General features: G+C 38.4%; 1 protein-coding gene across 1 annotated transcript in view; it reads right to left on the reverse strand.

The window, feature by feature from the left end:
- The window catches only part of LOC149568044 (NOL1/NOP2/sun family protein / antitermination NusB domain-containing protein), a 242,001-nt gene that overhangs the window by 136,464 nt on the left and 81,866 nt on the right, over nucleotides 1–23,671 (reverse strand). Inside the window, exons 7-8 of the mRNA XM_089821052.1 lie at nucleotides 2,065–2,156; nucleotides 1,924–1,984 (exon numbers count right to left, since the gene is read on the reverse strand). Of these exons, the coding sequence (XP_089677178.1) occupies nucleotides 1,924–1,984; nucleotides 2,065–2,156 (153 nt within the window). The remainder of the gene's footprint in view (nucleotides 1–1,923; nucleotides 1,985–2,064; nucleotides 2,157–23,671) is intronic.

Here is a 23,671-nt window from a genome sequence, read left to right on the forward strand (position 1 = left end):
ATAGACTCTATTATAATTTCTGAAAACTCTATTTCTCATACTATTATATTGTTTGAAAGGATGACTTAATATTTGAGGTATAAAGCATCTGCTACAGTTTTCCACTAAGTAATCATTTAACCAAACTTTTATAAAGGCTCATTCAATATTTGGCTGCAGCAAATGTTCGGGATTTAATTATTTCTTGGCTCCTCAAGCTTGTATACAATTTGCATTCCTTTTGTGGTGGGTCCGGAATACTTATATTAGCACTAGAGATTATATTAATTTGGTTATGTTGATACATTCTGGAATATTTATATTAGCACGGGAGATTATATTTGGTTATGTTAATACTTTAGTCAAAGACTCCGAAGATTAAATATATTAATGTTGAAACCTGCATATTATTTTTTGGGCCTTTCAGTACCAGGAGCATATTGGAATTACCCAGCTCTATCTTTGCAAACGGACTAGAGTTCATTTAATATTTCATTCTCACCAAAGTTTAGGGAAAAATATTTGTAATTCCAAACATTCTAATTGGCCAGCGTTTGAAAGTGAAACTATTATAAATTTTGGTCTACATTCTCTTTTATGCATAGTTAATATGACAAACACTGGTAATTTGATTACATTGCTTAATTCCAAGTTGGGAGTTTCTTCAAAGGTTTTGACAAATATTTGCAGATACTTCAATAGAATGGCTGGAATATGCTTACATTTTGGAAGCCATTCTTGTTAACAACAACTTCTTGTGTATCATTTGTGCTCACCGTTGTAATTGTTTGGGCCTGTCAAAAGAAAAGCACCATCCCATTGAAGGAGAACTGTCAGACTTCTGAGATTCATCTTTTATTTTTGGTGGGGAGAGGGGGAGGATAGTTCGTGGTTGTAGAACAAAAAGATAGGTGACCAACTCACCATCGTAAAAGTCAAGCCAGACTCTCGAGTGTTGCCTATTAGTTCGTAATTTAAGAACAAGACTTGTTTCGATGAATGAAACTATCTTGTCTGTTTCAACTAGGCTTGTTTGTAACAGATCTTGAGTCCAGAGTATGTAACGACACTCGTGAATAGAATGATTTGCATACCATACACATCATGACATCTTCATAGCTCGAGTGAAAAGCCGTAGTCAAGTGCAAGGACCTGACCTTCTCCCTAGAATTTTTAATTAAAAAGGAGGAAATTATTGAATCCTTCAATTTGTAACTTGTCTCGGCATACAATTTATGACAATGGTTCTCAAAGACAATCATCATTAATTCATAATAACTAAGAGCTAGCTATTGAATCTGCATGATGATATAATTATAAACTCTCCTTGTATTCAAATATGATTAAAAACACTTCCCCAACATTTTATGGACTAATTCAATATATTTTGTAACTAAGTTTTGAATAAAACTTATGATTTTTAAGTTAATGCAAGTAATTTTTAAGTTGTAGCCTTGGGTTAAATTTGTTTGGTCTATCAAGTCTGAGTATAGAAGCCATGGGTACCAGTGCAGGTGAGAGAACATACAAGTTGATAAACAAGCTGCCTTATATTTCCAAATGTATTAGATTGTATCACAAACAATATAGATGCAAGTAATGATAATAATCAAAGCAATAAAGTATAACAGTTTCTAATGAAATATTATGCCAAAGCACATACAATCACTATCCATCTAAAAATCCTTCGATCGGATGACTTAGTAGCATTCTATTGCTAAAAAGAAATCCAACAAATAGTTATAAATTAAAAGATAATTTTTTCATAATCATATAATTTTATTGTACACAAAAAAAAAGAGTAGCTAAAACAAGTGGTTTATACATAAATTCACTAAGGAAAAAAAGAGAGAAATAATCATACTTTTGTCCAAAAAATTATTTTCAAATTTTAACAAGAAAGAAGCCTAAGGTGACGAGATTGCATCTAATTCAAGAGGATACCTCTAGCTTGTTTAATAAGACTACTAGATCGTCTCTTGAGATTCCTTTGTTGTTATTAGCTCTGCCCATTCCAAACAAGAGAGTAATCAACATTTTTTTCAATAAACATAAATGAGAAGTATATATCACAAGTTATAATACCTAAGACCGAAGCAAGGTGGATTATTATTCCATTCCATCAAATTAATCGTTGCTTCTTGCCCTAAATAAGAGATCCAACGCCTTACCATCCACTTATTTATGCAAAACAAATAGAAAATGGATTAATAGTAGTAAAAAGTAATGCTTGACAAAGAGTAAAACATCCATCTAGTGGCAATTATAAATTTTAACACATAGTTAAATCACTCATGAAAGTGCTCAACATAGATTTTTCTATTCTTCATAGGACAACACCATTCATTTCTGTGTAAGTTTGCTGCTAAATTGATGCAACTAGTGATTTTGAGTGACATTATATAGCCAAAAAAGGATATAAAGTTTGATGAACAAATGTTTATATTTAATGTAATGGATGTTTTCTAATATCTAGTTCCAACGTACCTTTATATTGGAACTAGTATTACATCTATAGTATATAGGTTGGGTAAGAAAGCAGCCAATATGTTAGCTTTAATAAAAAGAAAGGCGACGCCAGGGGTGGGGCTGCAAACAGGGGATGGCCCATGGATGTTGGCTGAAAGGGCAAGCTGGGACTTCCAACTTTTCACTTTTGGAGCTCCTCAATGCCAAAAGAATTGCAAATTGAAGAAGCAAGGTAAGGTTGGCATGAGTTACTGATGTATTTGCAGGAGGTTGAGGAGGAGAATGAAAGATTGGAGGTCAAGCCTGAGCACAAGATGAAATCTACTGCAAGGAAGTAACTGGCAAAACTAAGACTAGAGGAAGGCAGTGCAGGACCAGAGCGGTAGTTGAAGAGGGCAAAAAAGAACAAAATGGACACCCGTGGTGGTTTGATCATCCCCAATGAAATCGAGGAAGAAATGACCATGAAATGGGTAGGTTGACCTACCCGTAGCTGTGGGATATTGTTTTTGTCATTTATATTACTGTTTACAGTGTTTATTCCCAAATTTGTTAAGGAAAAGGGGCTTTTGTACAAGGTTGTCAATCGTATCTATCTCACACTTGGTCTAGGGCACAACAGTGCCATTTTGGCTTAAAACTTTTAGTTTTCCAGTTGCATAAATATAACAGTTGCAGATGTATGAATATGGGGTATGGATCATACCAAGACATGGCTCACTTTGGATTGTACCTGCCAAGAGAAGTGGCAACTTTTCTATATCTTAATTACTATTAATAAAAATACTCATAATTCACCAGTCAAATAACACAATAGTTGGAATATTTTCATTCATGGAGCAATAGTTAAAAGTGTGAAATTCTCAATGTGACCACCACGGTTCAAACCCACGGATTATTGTGATTGCAAGATTCCTTTCTAATCCAATGTCCTCGCAGAGTTGACCCTTAAAGCTGATGTTATCAGTGTTCATGCCATGCGACTTAGTACTCCATAGTCCATACTATCATCTGAACCCTTACTGGGCTAACGCTCTCGCAACTTTTGTGCCCGTATTGGCCTACTATGCTTGTGGGTCTAGACTACATCGATATTGCACATTCATGCTAGGTATGAGGTTCCCTTTTTGTGGATCCGCCACAGTCAAGCCAAGCTAAAAATCCCTCCTCACCAATCAAAAATATATAAATCAGTTGAAATATTAATTTTGGGAATGTGTAAAGAGCTTGAGTAGTTAGTATGGGAAAACAAAGGCTATATAAGGCATAGTAATGTAAAGTAAAATTAAAATATAGAAATTCAGAATCAATTATATCATATTACATAGCTTTTTGTGGTTTTTCTTATGCAATAAGGGTGTAATCTGTATATGCAATTTGCTGACCATTCAATATGAGATCAAAGCAGTTACTAGCCTTGGGAAGATGAAATGAATTTGCCTTGCACACTTGAGAATTTGAATGCAAACAACAATGGATAGTCATATTTTGTTGTAGACTACAATATAATTTTATGAATTTGTATTGAAGAGAAGAAGATTTGAAAAATGTGTTCTCTTGTCCCTTAGACTACATGGTCTCATGGATGGCATTAAAGTTCATTCATTCATTCAATGAAGCATTTTATGAGATGAACATTCAACACTCGTGCTCAACTTTACAATGACAGTAGTGATACAGCACTACTCATGGTCACTAGAAAGTAAAGAAAACAATGTCACAACTAGAGTATTGTAGTGGACGTTTTTGCTTGTCTCCTACAAAAGTACACATTGAGTAGTGGATTACAGCTTTCTAGTCTACCAACCACCTATGAATATAGTGAGTATCGAACAAAAGATTGTTCTTCTATTTTAAAAATGATAAAGAGTTTCCACAACTCACCAATTTCAATCTAAGCATTGTTAGGTGGCTTTGTAGTACACAAAGAGCCAACAGACATAGATATGTGGCACCTATTTTTTCTCCCTTGCTTTTTCAATATCAATACAATTTCATCAAGTGTGTTTGTGTGTCTATATATATATATATATGGAAAGATTTCAGTTTGAAAAATAAAGAACAAAAATTCAATTTTGAATACTAATGTTGAATTTCTTGGATTTCTGCAAATGTACTAAGACTATCATATTTGTATATGTTTTCACTTTGCAACAATCTCTTATTTATATTGATAATAAATCAAGAGGAGACGTGTCACTCCATGGAACATGTCTATTCATTAAAATGGTAACAACATAATTATGTATATAATATATCATATATACAATTGATTATTAAATTAACTACTTACACATCACATATATGTAACTTCATTTTAGTCTCAAAGTTTATCCAACTAAAGCTATCAAACATTAACACCCCCTCTTAGCTAGGGAGGATAAACACAAGACAAAAATTACAACACTAGTAATATTAGGAATGACAAATTTTAAGAATATCTTTGAACAGAAGATATCCACCATTTTGATATCACATTTGATATCATGAGTATTGGTCACCAAGAATACATGATATTCACCAATCACTCAAATGTTTGATATCACATCTAATATCAAGAGTATTGGCCTCCCAGAATATCAATGATATTTACTAAGAACTCAAAATAAGGTTTGATATCATAGCTGATATCAAGAGTATTGGCCTCTCAGAATATCATAGCTTGAACTTTGCTTACCCATTTTTGTTATCATTCCTTCAAGTCCCGTTGCTCCAGAAAATATCTCAGACTGTTGTGATCTGTACGGACGAAAAACTTGGCACCTACCAAATACTGTCAGAACTTGGTTAGTGCATGTACGATGGCCAACATTTCTTTCTCATAGATGGAATATAGGCATTCTGCTAGTGTAAGCTTCCTGCTCTCATAAGCGATGGGGTGTCTACCTTGCATCAGTACTGCTCCAATGCCTTCCCTAGATGCGTCGCACTCCAAAATGAACAATCGAGTGAAGTCAAGTAGTGCCAACACAGGAAAAGTGCTCATGAGCTCTTTCAGCTTATCAAAGGTGAGTTGTGCCTTTTTATTCCACTGGAATGATCCCTTCTTCGTTAGATCTGTTAAAAAGTGCACTGAGCTGAGAGAATATTTTAACAAACCTCCTGTAGTAACTACACAGTCCGAAGAATCCTCGAAAATCCATGAGTGATTTTGGGGGTGGCCAGTCGAGGATAGCCTGAATCTCCTCCTAATGTACTTGAACTCCGTATTTATTGACAACATGCCCCAAGTATAATATCTCTATCATACCAAATTCACATTTGGACTGCTTGGCAAACAAGGACTGTTCTTCCATGATACTTAGTACTTTATTTAGATGCTTCAAGTGCTCCTCCCATCTCTTGCTATAAATAAGAAAATAATCAAAGAATACCAATAAATACTTACGGAATTGCTTATTGAAGATGCGGTTCATGCATGATTGAAATGTAATAGGGGCATTGGTCAATCCGAACAGCATGACCAAAAACTCATAATGTCCGTAGTGATAATGGAAAGTCGTTTTCTCCACATCTTCTTTCCTCATGCGGATCTGATGGTATCTAGAACGGAGATCTATTTTTGAAAAATAAACCGCACCATGCAGTTCATCCAATAGCTCATCTATCCTTGGGATGGGATATTTGTTCTTTATTGTTTTTTTGTTCAACGCGCAATAGTCCACACACATGCGCATTGTCCCAACTTTTTGACCAAGACCACAAATGACGCGAATAGGCTAGAACTGGGATGGATCCATTCTTTCTCTAGCAATTCTTGAATCATCCTTTCGGTCTCATCTTTGAATTTCTCGGGATGGCGCTACGGTGTGATTATGACCGGCTTTATCCCTGATTCCAACCCAATAGTGTGTTCGAACCCTCGATGAGGAGGTATGCTAGGAGGAATATCTATGAAAACTTTATCATGTCTACTTAAAATATCCTGAAGTTCATCATCCTGTGGAGGTGTTCGATGCCCCTTTATTGGTTCCATCGAGATAAGTCAATGTGCAGCCCACGCAATGTCATCGTGTCGAAAGAGTGCCTCCATCCAATGCACAGAAACTTCCTTCGGATCTTCATTTGCCATTCCTCAGAGGACAACCCTCTTTCCGTCAACCACAAAAATGAAGTCCATCCACTTGAAACTCTGAGTGTATTCAAGGGTATCCATCCACCGTATGCCAAGAATAACTTCCATGTCGGCCAAGTCCACTATGAAGTCCTTAGTCACCGCGTGATTCGCCATTGTGATACTCAGTTAAGGAACAAGGTGCGTGCAGGGCAAAAAATCCCTCCAACAACCGTGACCTGAAAGCCTGCGTGCGCCTCTGTAGGTAGAGTTCTTCGTTTTACCAAGGATGAGTTTATGAAATTTAGAGTAGCTCCGCTATCCAACATCATCGTAACTCTTTGTCCTTGAAGGGTACCCCTTACCCGAAAGAATGTGCACATCGGGCTACCAGCCCAAGCAATGGTTCCTCCGCATTGTACCAAAGCGACAATTCTCTCTATACAGTTCAAACTAATGTTGGTGTCATTGTGGGGTTGGTTATCTTCAGCCGGCATTTCTTCTTGTTCGTCCTCATCATCGGACATAACCTCAATGTAATGGATATAGGCTAAAATCTTTCCTCAGGTATATAGGCTATTACAGAAGGTTTATCAAAAATTTTGCCAAGGTGTCATATCCACTGGGTAGGTTAACCTGCATGGGAGAATCATTTAGATGGGAGAAGGAACATGATGAGGTATTTGAAGCATTGAAGGTATGATTGGCTACAGCACCCATCTTGGCATATCTGGATTGGAATAAGGAGTTTCATGTTCATATCAACACATCAAACTATGCGATCGAAGCAACTCTCACGCAAACAGGAAGCCATGGGTTGGATCACCCGATCTACTTAGCCAGTCGCCTACTATCAAAAGTTGAACACTATCAAAAGTTGAACAGAATTATAGTACAACCGAACGGGAAGCGTTGGGCATGGTCTACACCATCCAGAAATTCTATCATTACTTGCTGGCTACTCCATTCGTGTTCTATGTCGACCATTAGGCTCTGTTGTATATGATCAATAAACTGGTTATCCAAGGAAGAATCAGTCGCTGGTTACTTCTATTGCAGGAGTTTACCTTCAAGATTATGGTCTGGCCAGGGAAGAAACATGTCAAAGCAGACGACCTGTCGAGAATCAGAACAGGGGAACTGGCTGATGGAGTGAATCACGACTTTCCTGATGCGCAGTTGTTTCAAATCGCAATACTGCCAGAATGGTACAGAAGCATCGGAGAGTACCTTTCGCAAGCCAATTCCTAAGCGAAATGCAACCAAATGAAAGGCGTAAGTTGATAATCAAGAGCCGTACCTTCCAGTTGATCAACAGATTACTCTACAAAATGGGGTCGGATCACATTCTACGACGGTGTGTGTTAGAGGAAGAAATACCACGGGTACTAAAGGAAGCACATGAGGGTTAAGGAGGACACATGGGACCTAATACCACAGCACGGAAGATATTGGTAGTAGGACTGTGGTGGCCAACAGTGTACAATGATGCACGGAAATGGGTCGTCGAGTGTGACATGTGCCCACAGGCCGAGAAGCCACTCAAGAGAGATTTCATGCCATTGTACTCGTCCCATGCTCAGGAACTTTTTGAAAGATGGGGGCTAGATTTCTTTAAACCTCTAAAGGTGAGCAAAATCAGGAGGTGCCGATACATTATCGTAGCGACAGAGTACCTGACCAAATGGGTGGAGGCACGTGCATTACCAGATAACTTGGCAGTAAGCACAAAAAAATTTATTGACGAGCAAATTATTACTAAGTACGGTATTCCGTTGTAGTTAACAAGTAATAGAGGTGGACATTTTGTAAACCATGTTATCTGACTCCTCACCACAAAGTTCAAGATTTATCATTCATTATCAAGCCTGTACTACCCAAGAGCGAACGGACAGGCCGAGGCTACCAACAAAATCCTAGTGTCCATTATGTACAAATCTTGTGTTGTAGAAGGGGAGGATTGGAAAGAAAAATTACCCTCTACTCCTTGGGCTTACTGTACGACGTACAAGGTGACGACAAGGCACACACTATTTCAATTGATGTTCGGCCAGGAGGTAGTAGTACCAACGAAATTCATGATTCCGAGCTTAAGGATAGCATTGGAAAACAAGTTGGGCGATATGGAAAGCCTAAGGGAGCAATTATATAAATTGAACAAGCTCGAGGAGAAACGATTGTTGGTGCAGTGGGCAACAAAGTTAACACAGAACAGGCGTAAGGCGTGGCACGATAAACACCTCAAACCGAACAGGTTCCAACCAGGTCAGTGGGTGTTGAAGTATGACGGAAGGAACGAAGTTAAACCAGGCAAATTCAAAGTCAGATGGGTCGAGCCATACCAGATTCGGGAGGTAGGGGGTAATGGAGCAATAAAACTGTGGACTCTAGATGGACAAGAAGTGCCTCACGCGGTGAATGGCTCAAAGTTGAAGATATACCATGGCCGAAAGACTCCCTCGTTGCAGAATGAAGTTCGAACAACTCCTTTGTCGTTGCAGAATGGCAAAGCTCAGGGTGACAATTAAGTCTGCTATTGAAAATAAAAAAATAAAAATAAAAACAAAAAAAAATTGAAAAAAAAAAGAAAGAAAAAAGTCACAAAATTAACATACGGTTTTTAGGCAGACACCGTACAGCTTTTTGATGGATGTCACCGTACGGTTTTTTTGAAGTCACCACACGTTATAAAATCTGATTACAGTACAGCGTACCGATTTTGGAGGCCATTTGGGTTACAATTAACCGTACGGGTTTCAACTTCAAGTGCAAAACTAACGTACAAAAATTACAAAGCGGGATGCACTGTGTGGATTGAAGGCAACGTACGGATTTTTAAGACATTGATTCTGAGAAATTGCACCGTACGGATTTTGTAAGCCATTAAATTTGGAGATTACCGTACAGAATCCATTGGTCTAGATTGTGATACTCTACGGATTCCATAAGTGTATGAAGGGTCAAGTTCACCATACGGATTCTTATGATTCTAATTCACTGTACGGATTTATAAGATTCATCTGCACATACGGATTTTAAAATTGGCATACAAATTTGAGAAGACTGTCTGTAACTTGCATACGGCTTTTCCAGAAAATGCATGGTGTACGGATTTTAAGGTCTTCATTAGATGCATCAAGGGGATATTGAGGCTGTACGATTTCCATTGGTTATCAGGTTGCTGAGAGTGTCTTGAACAGTGAATCACTATCCATTGCCGTACGGATTTCAAGCTGCATTTGAGGGTTTCACCGTACGGAATTTGGAAGGTGATTTAATTGAAGGTTAATCCGTTGATTGAAGTTTAAGTTTGATTATTGGTGCGTAAAGATTCAACTACTGTACGTAAGAGAATAATTCTTGCTGGACATTTGCCATACGGATCCGTACACTTGCAAGAAGCAAAGAATTGTTGAAAAAAAAAAAAAAGAATAACTGACCTAATCATATATGGAGTTTGCAGTCAAACGAAAGTGGAAAAAGCAACTGGAACAGTCTGAAGTTCGGGAGGGCAAGAACATGTCTAGTGCAGGAAATCAGAATGAAGGCACCAGCAGCAAGCAGAAGCGTAAGACCCCGACACTTGCAATAGCTGAAATCACACCACAAACTATACAATTCGAGTGGTTGAGTGGAATGGACTGTAGAAGATGGTGGCAAGAAACCCCTGATATGCATCCAATAAAAGCCAACATCAGAAGAGCACAAGTGGAATGGGCTATTCAGATGCCTATTTTTTGCATTCGAGATTATGAAGGGTTCCTGCGCACTATGATTGAGACCTATGGCAGAGCTTCTCGGAGGAGCACATTTGAGTATTTGGACAGGGACTTGGTGGTCTCATTCAAGGCAGCTGATTTCACATGAGTCTTTGGCATTCCAGGGCCGCAGGGCAAAAAGGTTCAACCTAACAAAATTTCTACGGAGATAAAGCTATTTTTTATTAGACTGGTATGTGGAGATATGACTGAAGCAGAGTAGGTGGCATTGGCTGAGACATCGAAGGGAAGGCGTTTAAAGAAAACCGACCTTCAGGAAGGACCATGGCAATGCATGGACTTGGCCAAGAGCAGGCTCATGGGATCATCTAGGGCATCCGATATCTCATTTTCACAGGTGTCTATGATGAATGGAATAATGACCGTAAAAGTGTATGATTGGGCATCTATGCTAGCTCAGCATATGCATGAGTTCATGACTCTTCAACATAAGACCTTCTATATGCCACACTACGCCATTGGTCTCTTTCTCAATGCAGCAGCACGAATGATCCCAGAGGACGAGTTAGAGGCAAAACCTGGACCACTTGCTCTCGAGGAACCTCCTATCATGCGGTGGAAGCACTTGGATACAGCCACTACGCAGAAGGGTTCTGTAGGATAGAAGAGATCTCGGATGGACATGGGAGGTGATACGAACAGCAGCCGGCAAGAGACATCTTCTAAGGAGAACAATGTAGGGGACGAAGAAGGAGAAGAAGATGATGAGGAGGTTCAAGTTGTCACAACTACCGCCTTGCTGTTTCTGCGCACTACACTACCCGCTACTCCTTGTTTGGTGCCAGCAGGTTTGCACATGGCTCCCATTCCAGGGTTTGGATAGACAAGGGGGCCAATACTGATGACTGGGGCACCCTAGCAGGCAGTTTTAGTAGCAGCACCATGGCAACACAGGGTAAGGCCTTCTCCTTTCTGGTCGGGAGTTGGGTTTGCACGGCCAACAACACCCGTCTGCCGAGAGACTTTTTCAGCCCCTGCTAAAGCACTTCCAATTGCAACAACTGTGGCACCTGCCATAGCACAGCCCGCAACAGGAGTTGCCATAGCACAGCTAGCAGTGGAGGTCACCGTGGCACAGCCAGCAGGAGGAGTTTAGGAACCTTCAGTAGAGAGCGTACCAAACGGAGGAGAGGAGACAGCTAGCACTGGAGTTGGCAAAGAGACAGAGTACTTCGCGTGTACACTTGGATGTCGTAGAATCTGATGCAGTGGTGATGGTGGATGCAGCACTTTTGGCATCACTTGAGCGTGATAGGGAGAGTCGCATTCGGGAGGTCAATACTTTTTTAAGCACCCGGTTCCGCCGTGCTCCAGCTCCCCGAATGGCTTATGTGCAGGCTCCTGTGCAAGATGATATTCCCAAGGTAGACACTTAGCCACAGGTCGCAAAGCCAATTCTAGACATGGGACCGTCGCACAATACTGTGGAGCGTATGGCCGACACTGTGGAGATGGCTATGGGTATGCATGGACATTCATTAGCACGGGAGACAAGAATGAAGGAGGCATTTCTTGCCAATTTTGCAGCTCTAGCATCACGGGCTTGTCAGGTGTTGGAGTCGACGGAGACTCAGGCATTGGATTCGGTTGTGAAGGAGTTGGAGGGAATCATCTTGTTTATGCGACTCGGATGCCCAGCTGTTTTGACGGTCTATTTTGAGGAGCAGGGTTGGCCGGGTGTAGGGACTGATAAGATGCGTCAGGACTGGGCCGCCACAGCAGATTTTGGTGTGGACAACCAGGTTGAGGTTCTGCTCCAGAGGATAGTCAAGTTGCACAAGGAGGCGTACTACACTCTTCGAAAGGGTCAAGCGAATCAAGGTGCAGCTGAGAGAGCTCGAGAGGAGTCAACTACCAGGTTGGCTTCAAAGAGGGCAGCCTGGGAATCTGAGAGGGTAGCCTGGGAATCTGAGAGGGAAGCCCTCTTAGTCAGACAAAGGCAGTTGGCAGCAGAAAAGGAGCAGTTGGTAGCAGAGAAGGTGCAGGCGGATGTAGAAAAGGAGAAAGAAATGGGAGAAGTTGGAGCGATGATGCAATCTACGCTGGAGCTTCAGATGGAAGCAAAGGCTGAGTTGAAGGTTCGGAAGGAGCAAGTCTACAAGCTTTGAGCTAAGCTAAGTGATCTAAGAGCACGGACCTGGCCCCCTGCCTAGTATCTTGATTCTGGTTTGTGGTCAAATTTTGTTGTATTGTCGTCCGGAGACGACTGTTCTTTTTGGGGGGGATGATGTAGTCGATAAATAATTGTAAATGAGCCAACGGGTAGATTAGTATGCATTATTTGTTATGTAGCCGACTTGTGCCTGACGGGTTCCTTCAGGAACCTTCCGAAAGGCCCTTCAATAAGTATAAATACCCCCTTCGAGAAGCATTGTAATCATCATTCAAGCATAATGTGATATCTTGGGCATATGTGAATAGAAGAAGTTTTGTTGTTCTCGTCTATTGTCTCTATGCATTAATTCATTTACCCAGTACAGTAAACATTTAGTCTATATGTCTCTACAACCACTCCCAATCAAAGTTTCGGCTTCGATTACTTCTTAATTCCTTTTATATTCAATTATCAAGTATGCAAAACAACACGTGAATCAAAGAAAATAAATGCAAATCATAGTCAAGGCTTCTAGCTCGCACAAGGAACAATTTTACTCAATCAAAATTCAATCTCAGTTGATTCTTTGTATTCACTTTTCTTTCAAATGTCGCTACACAATCAAAGTTATGCTTGCACAATTTCTCCAGAGCTCTCTTGCATGCAATAAAAGATGATTTTTACAATGAGGGGGGCACCCCTTATATAGGCAAAGGAGTTGAAAAAAAGATGGAGGAAAAAGTGCGAACAACTCAACCAACTTTGACCTGGTCTAACTAACAAGATAAATTATTAGATTACATGTCATTACACATTTTCATGTAGTACATCCTCTCCAACTACAAACATGAAAAAAGAAGAAGAAGAAAGATGCATGAGAATTGAAATAGTCCTAGGGATTGTTCTGAAGGGCCTTGTACTTGGCGATGCAATCCCACATGATAACAGGATTGAGAGTTCCTATATTTCGCGCCACTGCATTTACCTTGATAATCATGGTTTTACGTCTTTTGATAGCCTCTAACTCTCTTCGATTAATTGTCTATTATTATTTGAAATCTTGCTATGATCAAGCTTTTTCTCATTCAAGTTGACATCAATTCTCCTTTGTAGATTCTGGAGTCTTCGACACTTTGAAAACCATCAAGATGGTGTCCAGATGTAAACTCAGAACAACTTTCCACCAACAACTTTAACCTTTTTTTTTGTTTTTGAAGCAAAGTGCTTGGTGCATTCAATCACAAACTCCGGTTCTCAGACAATCATTGGAAAAATGGAGACCAAATGAATTACTGCTTCTTTGATTTGAAGCATGCCTTCTTTCCTAGATGTCTTCATTCTTTATAGAAATTCTAGCATATCTTGACTTGCTGCAACATGAAGATGAGAACATCTTCCAATGAGATTGAATCCTTGAGAGCTTTTGGGATTTGAGTTACAATGAAAAATCCATGAGGGTTGGGTATTCAAAGTATGGATTAGACACTTAGGGCCTATTTGGTTGTTGGAATAGGAGTAGAAATTTTGAAATACATTTTCTATTTTTTGCTTGGTTCGTCAATCGGAATAGGGAATAGGAATACATATTCTCATTTTGCCTCTAAAATGAGCTAATACCCATTCCAAAAAATAGATGTTATTGGAATAGCCATTCCTATTCCCAATATTGCATTCCCATTCTCCATTCCTATGTTGCAACCAAACGGGACCTTATAAAACACATATGATGGCTGGAAATGAACCAGAAAGCATATGTATTTTGATGGAAAGAGCTAAAGTCAGACTTGGAAAGATGGATTGCATGTGGATAATGATAAGCTTTTGTGGGTATGGCCAAGAATACAAGTTGGGATGCATATGAATGTGTGCAAGTAATAACTTTTGACTTTAAAAGTGTGACCTTTAGTCAAAAACGGGTTCTCTAGATGCCATTACACGTAAAGTGGATCACATGTAAATGAACATGCATTTAGGTTCGGAAGATGGAAATGCATGTAAATGGGAACAAACGATGAAATTGCATGCGAATGTGGATGAAGGGTGAGATTATATGTAATCGCATGGGGAGAATGAGATGCAGTGTGTCATGACATGGAAAATGGAATTTTATGTAATTGCTCTTCAAGTGTAATTGCCTATGAAAGGAATGTATAGAATGTGCCTTGGCATGTAATGGCAAATATAGAATGAAACGATGCACTCACACGGAGAGGTGGAAGGTGGAGTGAAGTGAAACATGCTCAAGTTCTTTGGAAAGAACTTGTAATTTTTTTCAAAAGAAGAAAAACGAGAAAAGCAACCAAGCAAACAACGAAAAACAAGTACAAAAGAAACATGTGCTTTTGGTCTTAGATTCAAACTTGTTAACAAGCAAGTTGCATTTAAGTGCAATTTCGAATTTGGAATTTGGGCAAAAACCAAAAGTATGAAAATGAGAACTTTCAACATTTTTAAAGAAAAAATGCACTTTTCTTGGCATCTATATCAACAAGTGTACAACATCTAGCTAAAATATGCATGAAAATAGAAAGATAAGCATGAATTGATGAGCAAATTTGAAAATGTTCACTTACTTGGAGATCAAAGAGCCAAAATAACAAGAATCATAAACTTTGAAGACCAATTCTCCTCCAATCCGGATTCTTAAACAATAATTTGACTTCTTCCATACTTGCATTCAACAAATATTAATGAGCAATGAAGGGTCGAATTTGATATGAGAATGTCAAAAGTGTGGTCGACAAAGACAATAGCCTGCATTAAAACTTAAGTGTGGTCGACAAAGACAATAGCCTGCATTAAAACTCAAAAACAACCCCTATTGATCCACATGCATGGGCTGGAAATGTCATTTTTTTAGTTTTTTGAAAAAAAAAAGTGTCCTTTTCATGCAAAAATCTGGGTCATTTTTGCAAAAACGTGGCTCCCAAATGCATATAAATTGATCGCTTTTTACTTGTGAATGCAAAACAACTTTACCAAATGCATATATAAGGACCCAAATGCAAAAACTTGGATCCAAAATGCAAATAAGTGAATGAAAAACCCAAATTTCTGGGCGTTTTTAGCAAAATAGTGATTCATAAAAGGCATGAAATGAAGCATTTTTGACATCTAAAGGCAAAAACGTGTTCTTCAATAGCAAATATATGAATCAAAACCTCAGAACAACTTTATTTGAGCCAAAAAGTGATTAAAATTGCCCCAAATATGGGCGTTCTTAACAAAAACATGACTTAAAAATGCAAAAATATGAGTCATTTTTATCTTGAATATGCAAAATCATGACCCCCAAATACATGTATATGCATTCAAACTCAAAAATGCCCCCCTAGTGATGGATTTCAAGCCATTATATGGGCAGATCTAAACATTGTTGATGAAAAACGTGTTCTTGGAGGAAGAAAACATCAAGTTTAATGCCCTTGAATTTTCAATGTCAGGTTCCATGCGGGTATATGCATGTATTAAAGGCAAATCACACCTTTTAGAAGAGATTGCATGTTTTAAAAACACCAAAAGAGACTACTTATTCAAATCGCACCTTTTGGAAGCAAATGCATGTTCTAAAAACACATGTAATGGAGTCCATAAGCAAAATTGCTCTTTTTGGATGCATATGCATGTTTTAAAATTTGCTCACAAATGACCCTTAGTGCAAAACACACCTTTTGGGGGTCATTGCTTATTTTGAAAACACTCAAATATGCATGTCTCACCTTTTGGGAGTCACTGCATATTTCAAAACACATGTAATGACATTTTTATGTGTTCTAAAATTGTGTTTTCATTCAAAATTGTACCTTTCGGATGCAAATACATATTTTTATGTAAATGTGTTTGTAGACATGTTATGCACAACTTAAGATGAATTAAGCACATACCAATTTAATTTTTGAACAAATATTACTTGAATGGATCATAAATAGTATTGACACTACATAGATAAATATATAATGTGCAAATATCATTCAAAAAGTAAGATTTACTGAGATATTTTGAATTAAAACTCAAAAATTAAATCAAATTATATAGTTAATATAGTCAATGAAAAATTAAAAAGCAACTGAACTTAAAAAAAATAACATAAAGTGTTATATAGTTATTTTAAGTGAAAAATTAAATTGATAAAGTAACTCAAAAACATAACATGAAGTGAATTTATGTTATATTTTTCAAAAAGTGAATGTCAACTTTAAAATATAACATGATTTTTTTTTTCCATGCAATTGCACCTGGAAAGTCCACTTTTTGGGCACTAAAATCGTTGTATCTTTTGATTGCCAACTCCGATTAAGCCCTAACATAAATCGAATCGAAGGGAGAATAGAAAGCAATGACTTGAGCAAAACCAAAGAACCAAAAGCCAACAAACACACACTCAAAAATGAAAAAAATGGCATTGAAGGCTTCAAAAATCAAGTATAGGCTCGACAAATAGAAAAACTAAAAAGAAGTGACAAAATCCTTCAATAAAAGGGTTCATTATATCAATTGAAGTCGATTGGTTGATCAATGTTAGCCAGTTAAATAATGACCTTCTCAGATAAATGTGAAACTAAGTTGAAAAAGTTTTGTACTGTTACCTAGATTTTGTGGTGACAAAATGCAAGACAACAATATTCCTGAAGGAGAGGCTTTTGATTTTAGAAGGAAGGAGTCACATGATAGATATTGAGTTCAAAGAGATCATCGAAGACAACTAGAAACTAACAAAAGAGAATAATATGCTCAAAGAACAAGTACAAAAATTGCAATTTAACATAGAAAGAGGTGAATACGAGTTGGCTTTCATAAGGAAGGTGGTAGAGGAGATGAAAACAATAGAGAAGCTCACGGTAAGGGGAAGTAAAAGTGACAGAAATAATGATCCAAAAATTTTAAAAATCCAATATACAATGGCCAACATCTAACTAAAATAAAATCACCTAAGAGAGCAAATAGAAAAGTCAAGTCCTAGACCAAAGTAGAGGCCAAAAAACACACCAAGTGAGATCATAGAAAAGCTACTAAGGAGATAAATTAGAGAGAAGGAAAAACAAGAGAAGATAGAAAATGTCATCATTAAAGGGCTAAAAGATATAGAGAACGGGGAAACACAAAAAAGTCAATAAGAAACTTTTGAGGAGATCAATTAGATTGGAATGGAAAAGTTCAACAAGTACAAAGGATTGCGAGGAAAACTATGGGAGACATGTCAGGGTTGCTTTGAGTGGCATAGAAGAAAAAATAGAATTCTAAGAAACAAGAGGTTTCTTAAAGGCGCACACATTTATCTTGATGAAGATCTTACCATAACCCAATAGGAAGAAAGAAGGAAATAATGGGATAAAGTAACAGCAAGAGAAAATGGGAAATGGGAAAGCCCAAATCAATGAAAAAATAACACGAGACATCACTTGCAAAACCTACAAAAGTCAAAGCGTGATGGACTATGTCAATTTCACTCAAGATTACACCTCGAGGATAATGGAACTTGAGATAGGGGCATGTCCAATTGGACAAAGGTCTAATCACTACCCAATTTTATTGAAACTGGCCACTCATTTGAAGGGGCCAAAAAGTGTTCAAATCCCTTCTCTAGGCAATAAAGAACCTTTGCCTGGTAAGATTCTAATGACTAAAGAAAATCGGTTATCATTCAAAAGTGCCCTCAAATGGTTGTCAAATATCTACGAAAGTAATATTAACATTTTGAAATAGCACCTTCTTGACAAAGATAATCTTGTTTGTCTAATCCTCAAGGCATTAGAAGAATGTAAAAGGTCAAGACCCAAAAAAATGCTAAGAACAATTTCCCAGCTAACCCTTGGTTTGATGATGACTGCAAGCAAGCAAAAAGAAATACAAGGGAGAAAATGAATAAAGAAAACATAAGTATGAAAAGTTTGTCAGGCAGAAAAAGAAAAGTATGTGGATTTGAGAAGGCTAGAGCTGATTAACCTTGTAAAAAATAATCTCAAAAAAAACAGGGATGAATTGTGGCAAAAAAAGAAGCAAATAGAAAATAACATCATGGTCTCTCAATGGTTGGAGTATGCCAAGATGCTATACAAATGTGGAAGGGGGAACAGACTAGCACCATAATCAAGGCCACATCTGAACTTTTTAACATGGACAATATTATTCAAGACATAAGAAAGTTAGCAAGGGGGAAAGCCCAAGATATTTATGGGCTACAAGCTGAACATTTAAAATGGGGCATTGATATTTTCACACCTCATATCCATTTTAATTTCAACAATGTTAATGAGAAGGGTTTTCACAAAAACTGGACAACTAACATGGTGATTCCTCCACACAAGAGGAGATAAAAATAACCCTTCAAATTATTGTAATATCATAGTTAATCCCCTCCTTGGCAAGCTGTTTAGCACCATGGTAGAGCGAAAAGTCAAAAGATGGGTAGAACTAGAAGGCAAAAGGGCTAAATGACGGGCTGGTTTATAGACCAAAATATTCCACCATAGATCATGGGGTCACTCAGATTCTTGGTTGAAAAAAAATGGAACAGCCAAGGGATTGCAGCTTTTTCTTGTTTTGTGGACTTTAAAAAGGCGTTTGACATGGTGCCACGTGGCAAACTGAGGGATAAAATGGAAGAACTAGAAATTCCTAAGGAGTATAGGGTTGCAGTACACAGACTTAATTAGCAGATTAAGGCTAAAAACAGAACTATAAATGAGATGTCAAAAAGCTTTGGCAACAACCTTGGGGTCAAATAGGGTTGGCCACTCTCTCCAACTTTTTTTGGGTTTTATACTAATAAGATGGAAGAATGGTTAAAACAGACCAATAGAGAGGGGTACAACTTGCTAGTTGTATGATAAACTTCTTTTCTATGCGGATGATCTTATTTTAGTAGGCAAAATTGCCAATGGGTTGAGAGAGCACTTGAGGGCACTGGAAACCTTTTGTCATGAAGTGGGAATGCAAGTGAACACCAGTAAAACCAAGGTGATGATCTTCTCTTTGAAAAGAAACAAGAAGACTCCAAGCACATTCCATTTTGAAGGGAATCCTCTAGAGATAGCAGGTAAGTACAAATATCTAGGGATTGATTTTCTAAACAAACTTAGTTGGGAATGTGTAGAGTAAAAAGAAAAACGTTGTACTCTTTACAAAATAAGCGAAGAAAAAATGTTGTTTGGCTTGTTAGTCACTCCAATGATCCTATATGGATGTGAAATTTGGGGCAGCAGTGTGTCAAATAAAAAATGTAGACAAGTAGAAAGAATACATAAACATTCTCGCTATCAACAGTCTCCAAATTAAAACAACAGTCCCTTATGAGATCATACTGGCAGAAACTAGCACCTTCCCCTAAAGGCTTTCGCTATGATTTGGCTATTAAGTTACCTAAAGAAAACTCAAAGTATGGAAAGTAACCATTAGGCTAAGTTAGTCAAGGGGGAAAAATTGGATAGAAGAAAGATCATGTGGATGAAGCAAAATAACAAATGGATGAAAAAACTGAGATGCTAACATTCAAAAGTGTTCAGTTAGCAAAGAAGAAATACGTTAAATAAAAAATATGAAGTATCATATGGTCAAAGCACAATGGACAGGAAAAGAAATATTATGAAAGAATTTAACCCTACAATGAATCATGAGGATAAAGTATATATAGGGGCAAATATTATATGGAGAGAAAAAAATGCTCATAGCTCAACTTAGAACTAGTTCTCACCAATTTAGTTGTGAAAAGGGTAGATGGTTGGTAACAAAAGAAGAGTGGGAAAACAAGACATGTATATTCTACGACATGGAGGTGGCTGATACGGAGCTTCATTTTATCATGGAGTGCCTGGCTTACACTGGCATCAGATCTAAGTATGTGGAAATCTTAGAAAAGGGCAACTAAAATTACTTATTTGAGGAATAAACATGAGGTTTGTTATCAATATCCAACATCAGAGAGAAGACTTAATTAAGAGGTTACGATTGGTTTAGATTTAAGGCCTCTTTTCTAGGGGTGTATGCTAGCTTGAATCCCATACATTGCTTTGCTTCATGGACATTATGAAAATCTTTTATTTATTCACTCATTCTTTTATTCATTCAATCATGAATTCACCAAAAAATCGTTGTATTGTTTATAGATCTCACATCCTATAATTATTAATTCTGCTATTATAATGTCTACTTTTATTGCTCTTCATCATTTTCTCTTTTTTCCTATCTTTTCATCTTCGTTATTTTTTTCTCATTTCTCCTTCTCCTCCTTTTCAAAGTACATAAATTTTGTAGTGTTTTATGCTGTCGGTAACATTGTAAAACAGCCAACGGGCCCCTTCGGGAAGGTTCTTGTTATGTAGCCGACGGGCCCTTCGAGAAGGTTATTGTTATATAGCTAACAAACCCCTTCGGGAAGGTTCTTCAAAAAGTATATGTACACCATCCGAGATCATTGTAAGCATTATGCAATCTCTTTGGCATATATGCAAATAATAAAAGGAGTATTGTTGTTACATATTCTTGTCTATTGTTTGTATGCATTAAACCGTTTACCCCGTATGGTAAATATTTGGCGCCATTGCCCGATGGACTTGAAACAAAGGAAAAGGAATGAAAACTAATGCCAAATCAGCTTAACAAAGATAGAAATAAGATAAAGGGAAAAGATGGAATACACACCGCACAAGAAATTTTAATTTTGGCACAACAGGCTAAGAGCAGACGAAGGTTTCTGCAGATTGCCAACGGACACTGATGCACCAAGGAATTGTTGGAAGAGACTCAACAGTGGTTGAATTTGGTGGAAGAAACAGGAGAGGAATTTCTGAACCTATATACGTCGAGGGAAGAGAATCCAGACGGAAGGGAATCAACTTGCACGGCTCAAAGTGTCGAGGGAGGACGAGCGTGGAGTGAACTCTTCGTCTACGATACACTTCTGGAAGGACTTGAAGAAAACCCTTTTTCACTAAGTAATGCGGCTGTTGCAAATAAGACGACTGTCTAAAACAGCGTGGGTGTTTAGAACAACGTGCGTGTGTAGAACAGCACGAGTGTACAAAATAGCACAGGCACACAACAAGTACCTCCAACTCAAATTGTAATGGTTAGATCGAAGGAAAAATTGCCAAAGTTTTATGGTGATGGAACGACCAATCCAATCAGACACTGTAAGACATGCGAAACAATTTGGGCGGCGAATGGCATAACCGACATAGATGAATGGTCCAACAATTTCTAGCAACCCTAAGGGGTGTAGCAGTTGATTGGTTTGCCAAACGTCGATCCCCAAAAATTAACTACATGGGTAGGAATGAAAAAGGAGTTTATCACTGAATTTCAATTGCTACGAGACGACAATGAGATGGTAGCAGAAATCTACACCACAAAGCAAGCAAAAAATAAAACAGTCTACGTATATGCCAGGACACTAAAATAATTAATAAATAAAATGGAAAGTAAGCCGGTAGATGGGCTAAAAAAGAGGTGGTTCATTGAAGGACTACACCTAGAGTTAAGGAAGAAAATGAAGATTGTACCACCATAATCATACACCAAAGCATACAATCGAGCGATGGACTTAGAGAGTGAACAGAAAACGAAAAAGAAGAAGAAAAGTAGCTCATTCAACTCAAATGACGTGTTTTTGGAAGAAGATACCAGTGGTGACGAAAAGGGCAGCAAGAAAGTCTGAGCTCTCCAAAAGGATATGATCCGAATGATGGAGGAATTTAAGAATATGTAGAAAGCGACGAAGGGAATGAGCTATGATGCACAAAATGTAAGACAGAAGGTCACACGAAGGGATCCTGTCCGAAGAACCAGTTCTACGAGATTTGCCAAATTATGGGACCTTCCACAAAAGAATGTCCATTCATTATGAAAACAAGAGGACATTAACAAGTGCTCCTGACACAAGAGGCTTCCACGTCAGGAGAGAGCGGAAACACCAACAATGATGGTGCCACTTCAGGTGGGTACATAAATAATAGAAGAGGGCAAAACAACAATACCAACAATAATAATGTGGGCCGCAACCAAATTCAGTACGATGCGAGCGGCCACCCGATGGTTCAATGCCGAGCATGTAATTTGTGGGGCCACGTTGCATGAAACTGTATATCAGCGAATACACCAAAGTTGTTATGTCGATGGTGCGGTCCTGGACATCATTAAGATGCCAAGTGCCCGAAATTAGGAGTCAATTTGATCACCATTGGGACGGACAAAGAGGAGGTTCAGGCAATCACACAGAAAGAAGGAAAACTGTACTTCGACCTGACAGAAGGAAAGAAGAGATTGGACGAAGCACAGGCGGAAATTGAGAAAACAACACAAGTGGCAAAATCACAACTAAAGGACACTACTAGTACCTCAACAAGGAACTGCACAGAACAAAACATCATACGGCAAATATTACAAACTGAAGTACCAGTCAAAATAAACAATCTACTCCTCACAATGCCTCAACTTCAATCGGCCCTCACAAGCATCGCTCCAACTGCCAAACCAATGGGAGAACATGGAAAGAAGGAAAGTGGAGCAAGCGCAGCAAACCCAATAATGCTAGCCCTCACACCTGAACAACATCCAGTGGTCATAGAGATGGGCATATTAGGAACGGTCCTTTCAGACACAATTGTGGACGAAGGTTTTGGGGTAAAAGTCCTACCAGAAGATACATGGAAAAAGTTAGGACAACCTATGCTGTGGCCACCAACTTTCCAGTTGCTCACGCCAGACCAGCACGGGATCAAACTATTAGGAGTCCTGATTGCACAACCACTAACTATCGAAACACAATCGTTCCTACTCGACTTCGTTGTCATCCGGTTGGAAAGGAGAGGATATAACGCCATTCTAGGCCGAGGATAGCTCATACAAGCAAAGGTTGAGCATAACTAGAAAAAGAATACACTATCATTGGAAAGCACAAGACGAAAAATTCATTATTGATTTACACACACAAATGGTGAGCGAAGAAGCTCTATCATCTAATTCCAAAGAAGAGGATGATGAGAAGCAGCGAATGGAACCAGATCAGGAAGGAGTCCTACGGTTGGAAGGTGGATCGACGGACGATGATTTGGATTCGGTCAACGGATTATTTCACTATCAGATCGAGGAATATGAGCTATTCCAGAGCTGCAACATACTAACAATAGAGGAAGGGCACAACGGAGATGGATTTCTAAAAGAGTTCAGGCAAATAAAAGAAGGGGACGCACTGCTAGATCAAACACCTGCACATGTATTCAGTGAAGGGAAGCCGATAAGATATGACAAAGCCACAGTACAAACCATGAATTTGGGAGATGAGGCTGAACCAAAAATCAT

The sequence above is a fragment of the Cupressus sempervirens genome, chromosome 3 (assembly GCF_028749045.1).
Source record: "Cupressus sempervirens isolate cs-2001-9-10 chromosome 3, ASM2874904v1, whole genome shotgun sequence".
Lineage (NCBI taxonomy): Eukaryota > Viridiplantae > Streptophyta > Pinopsida > Cupressales > Cupressaceae > Cupressus > Cupressus sempervirens.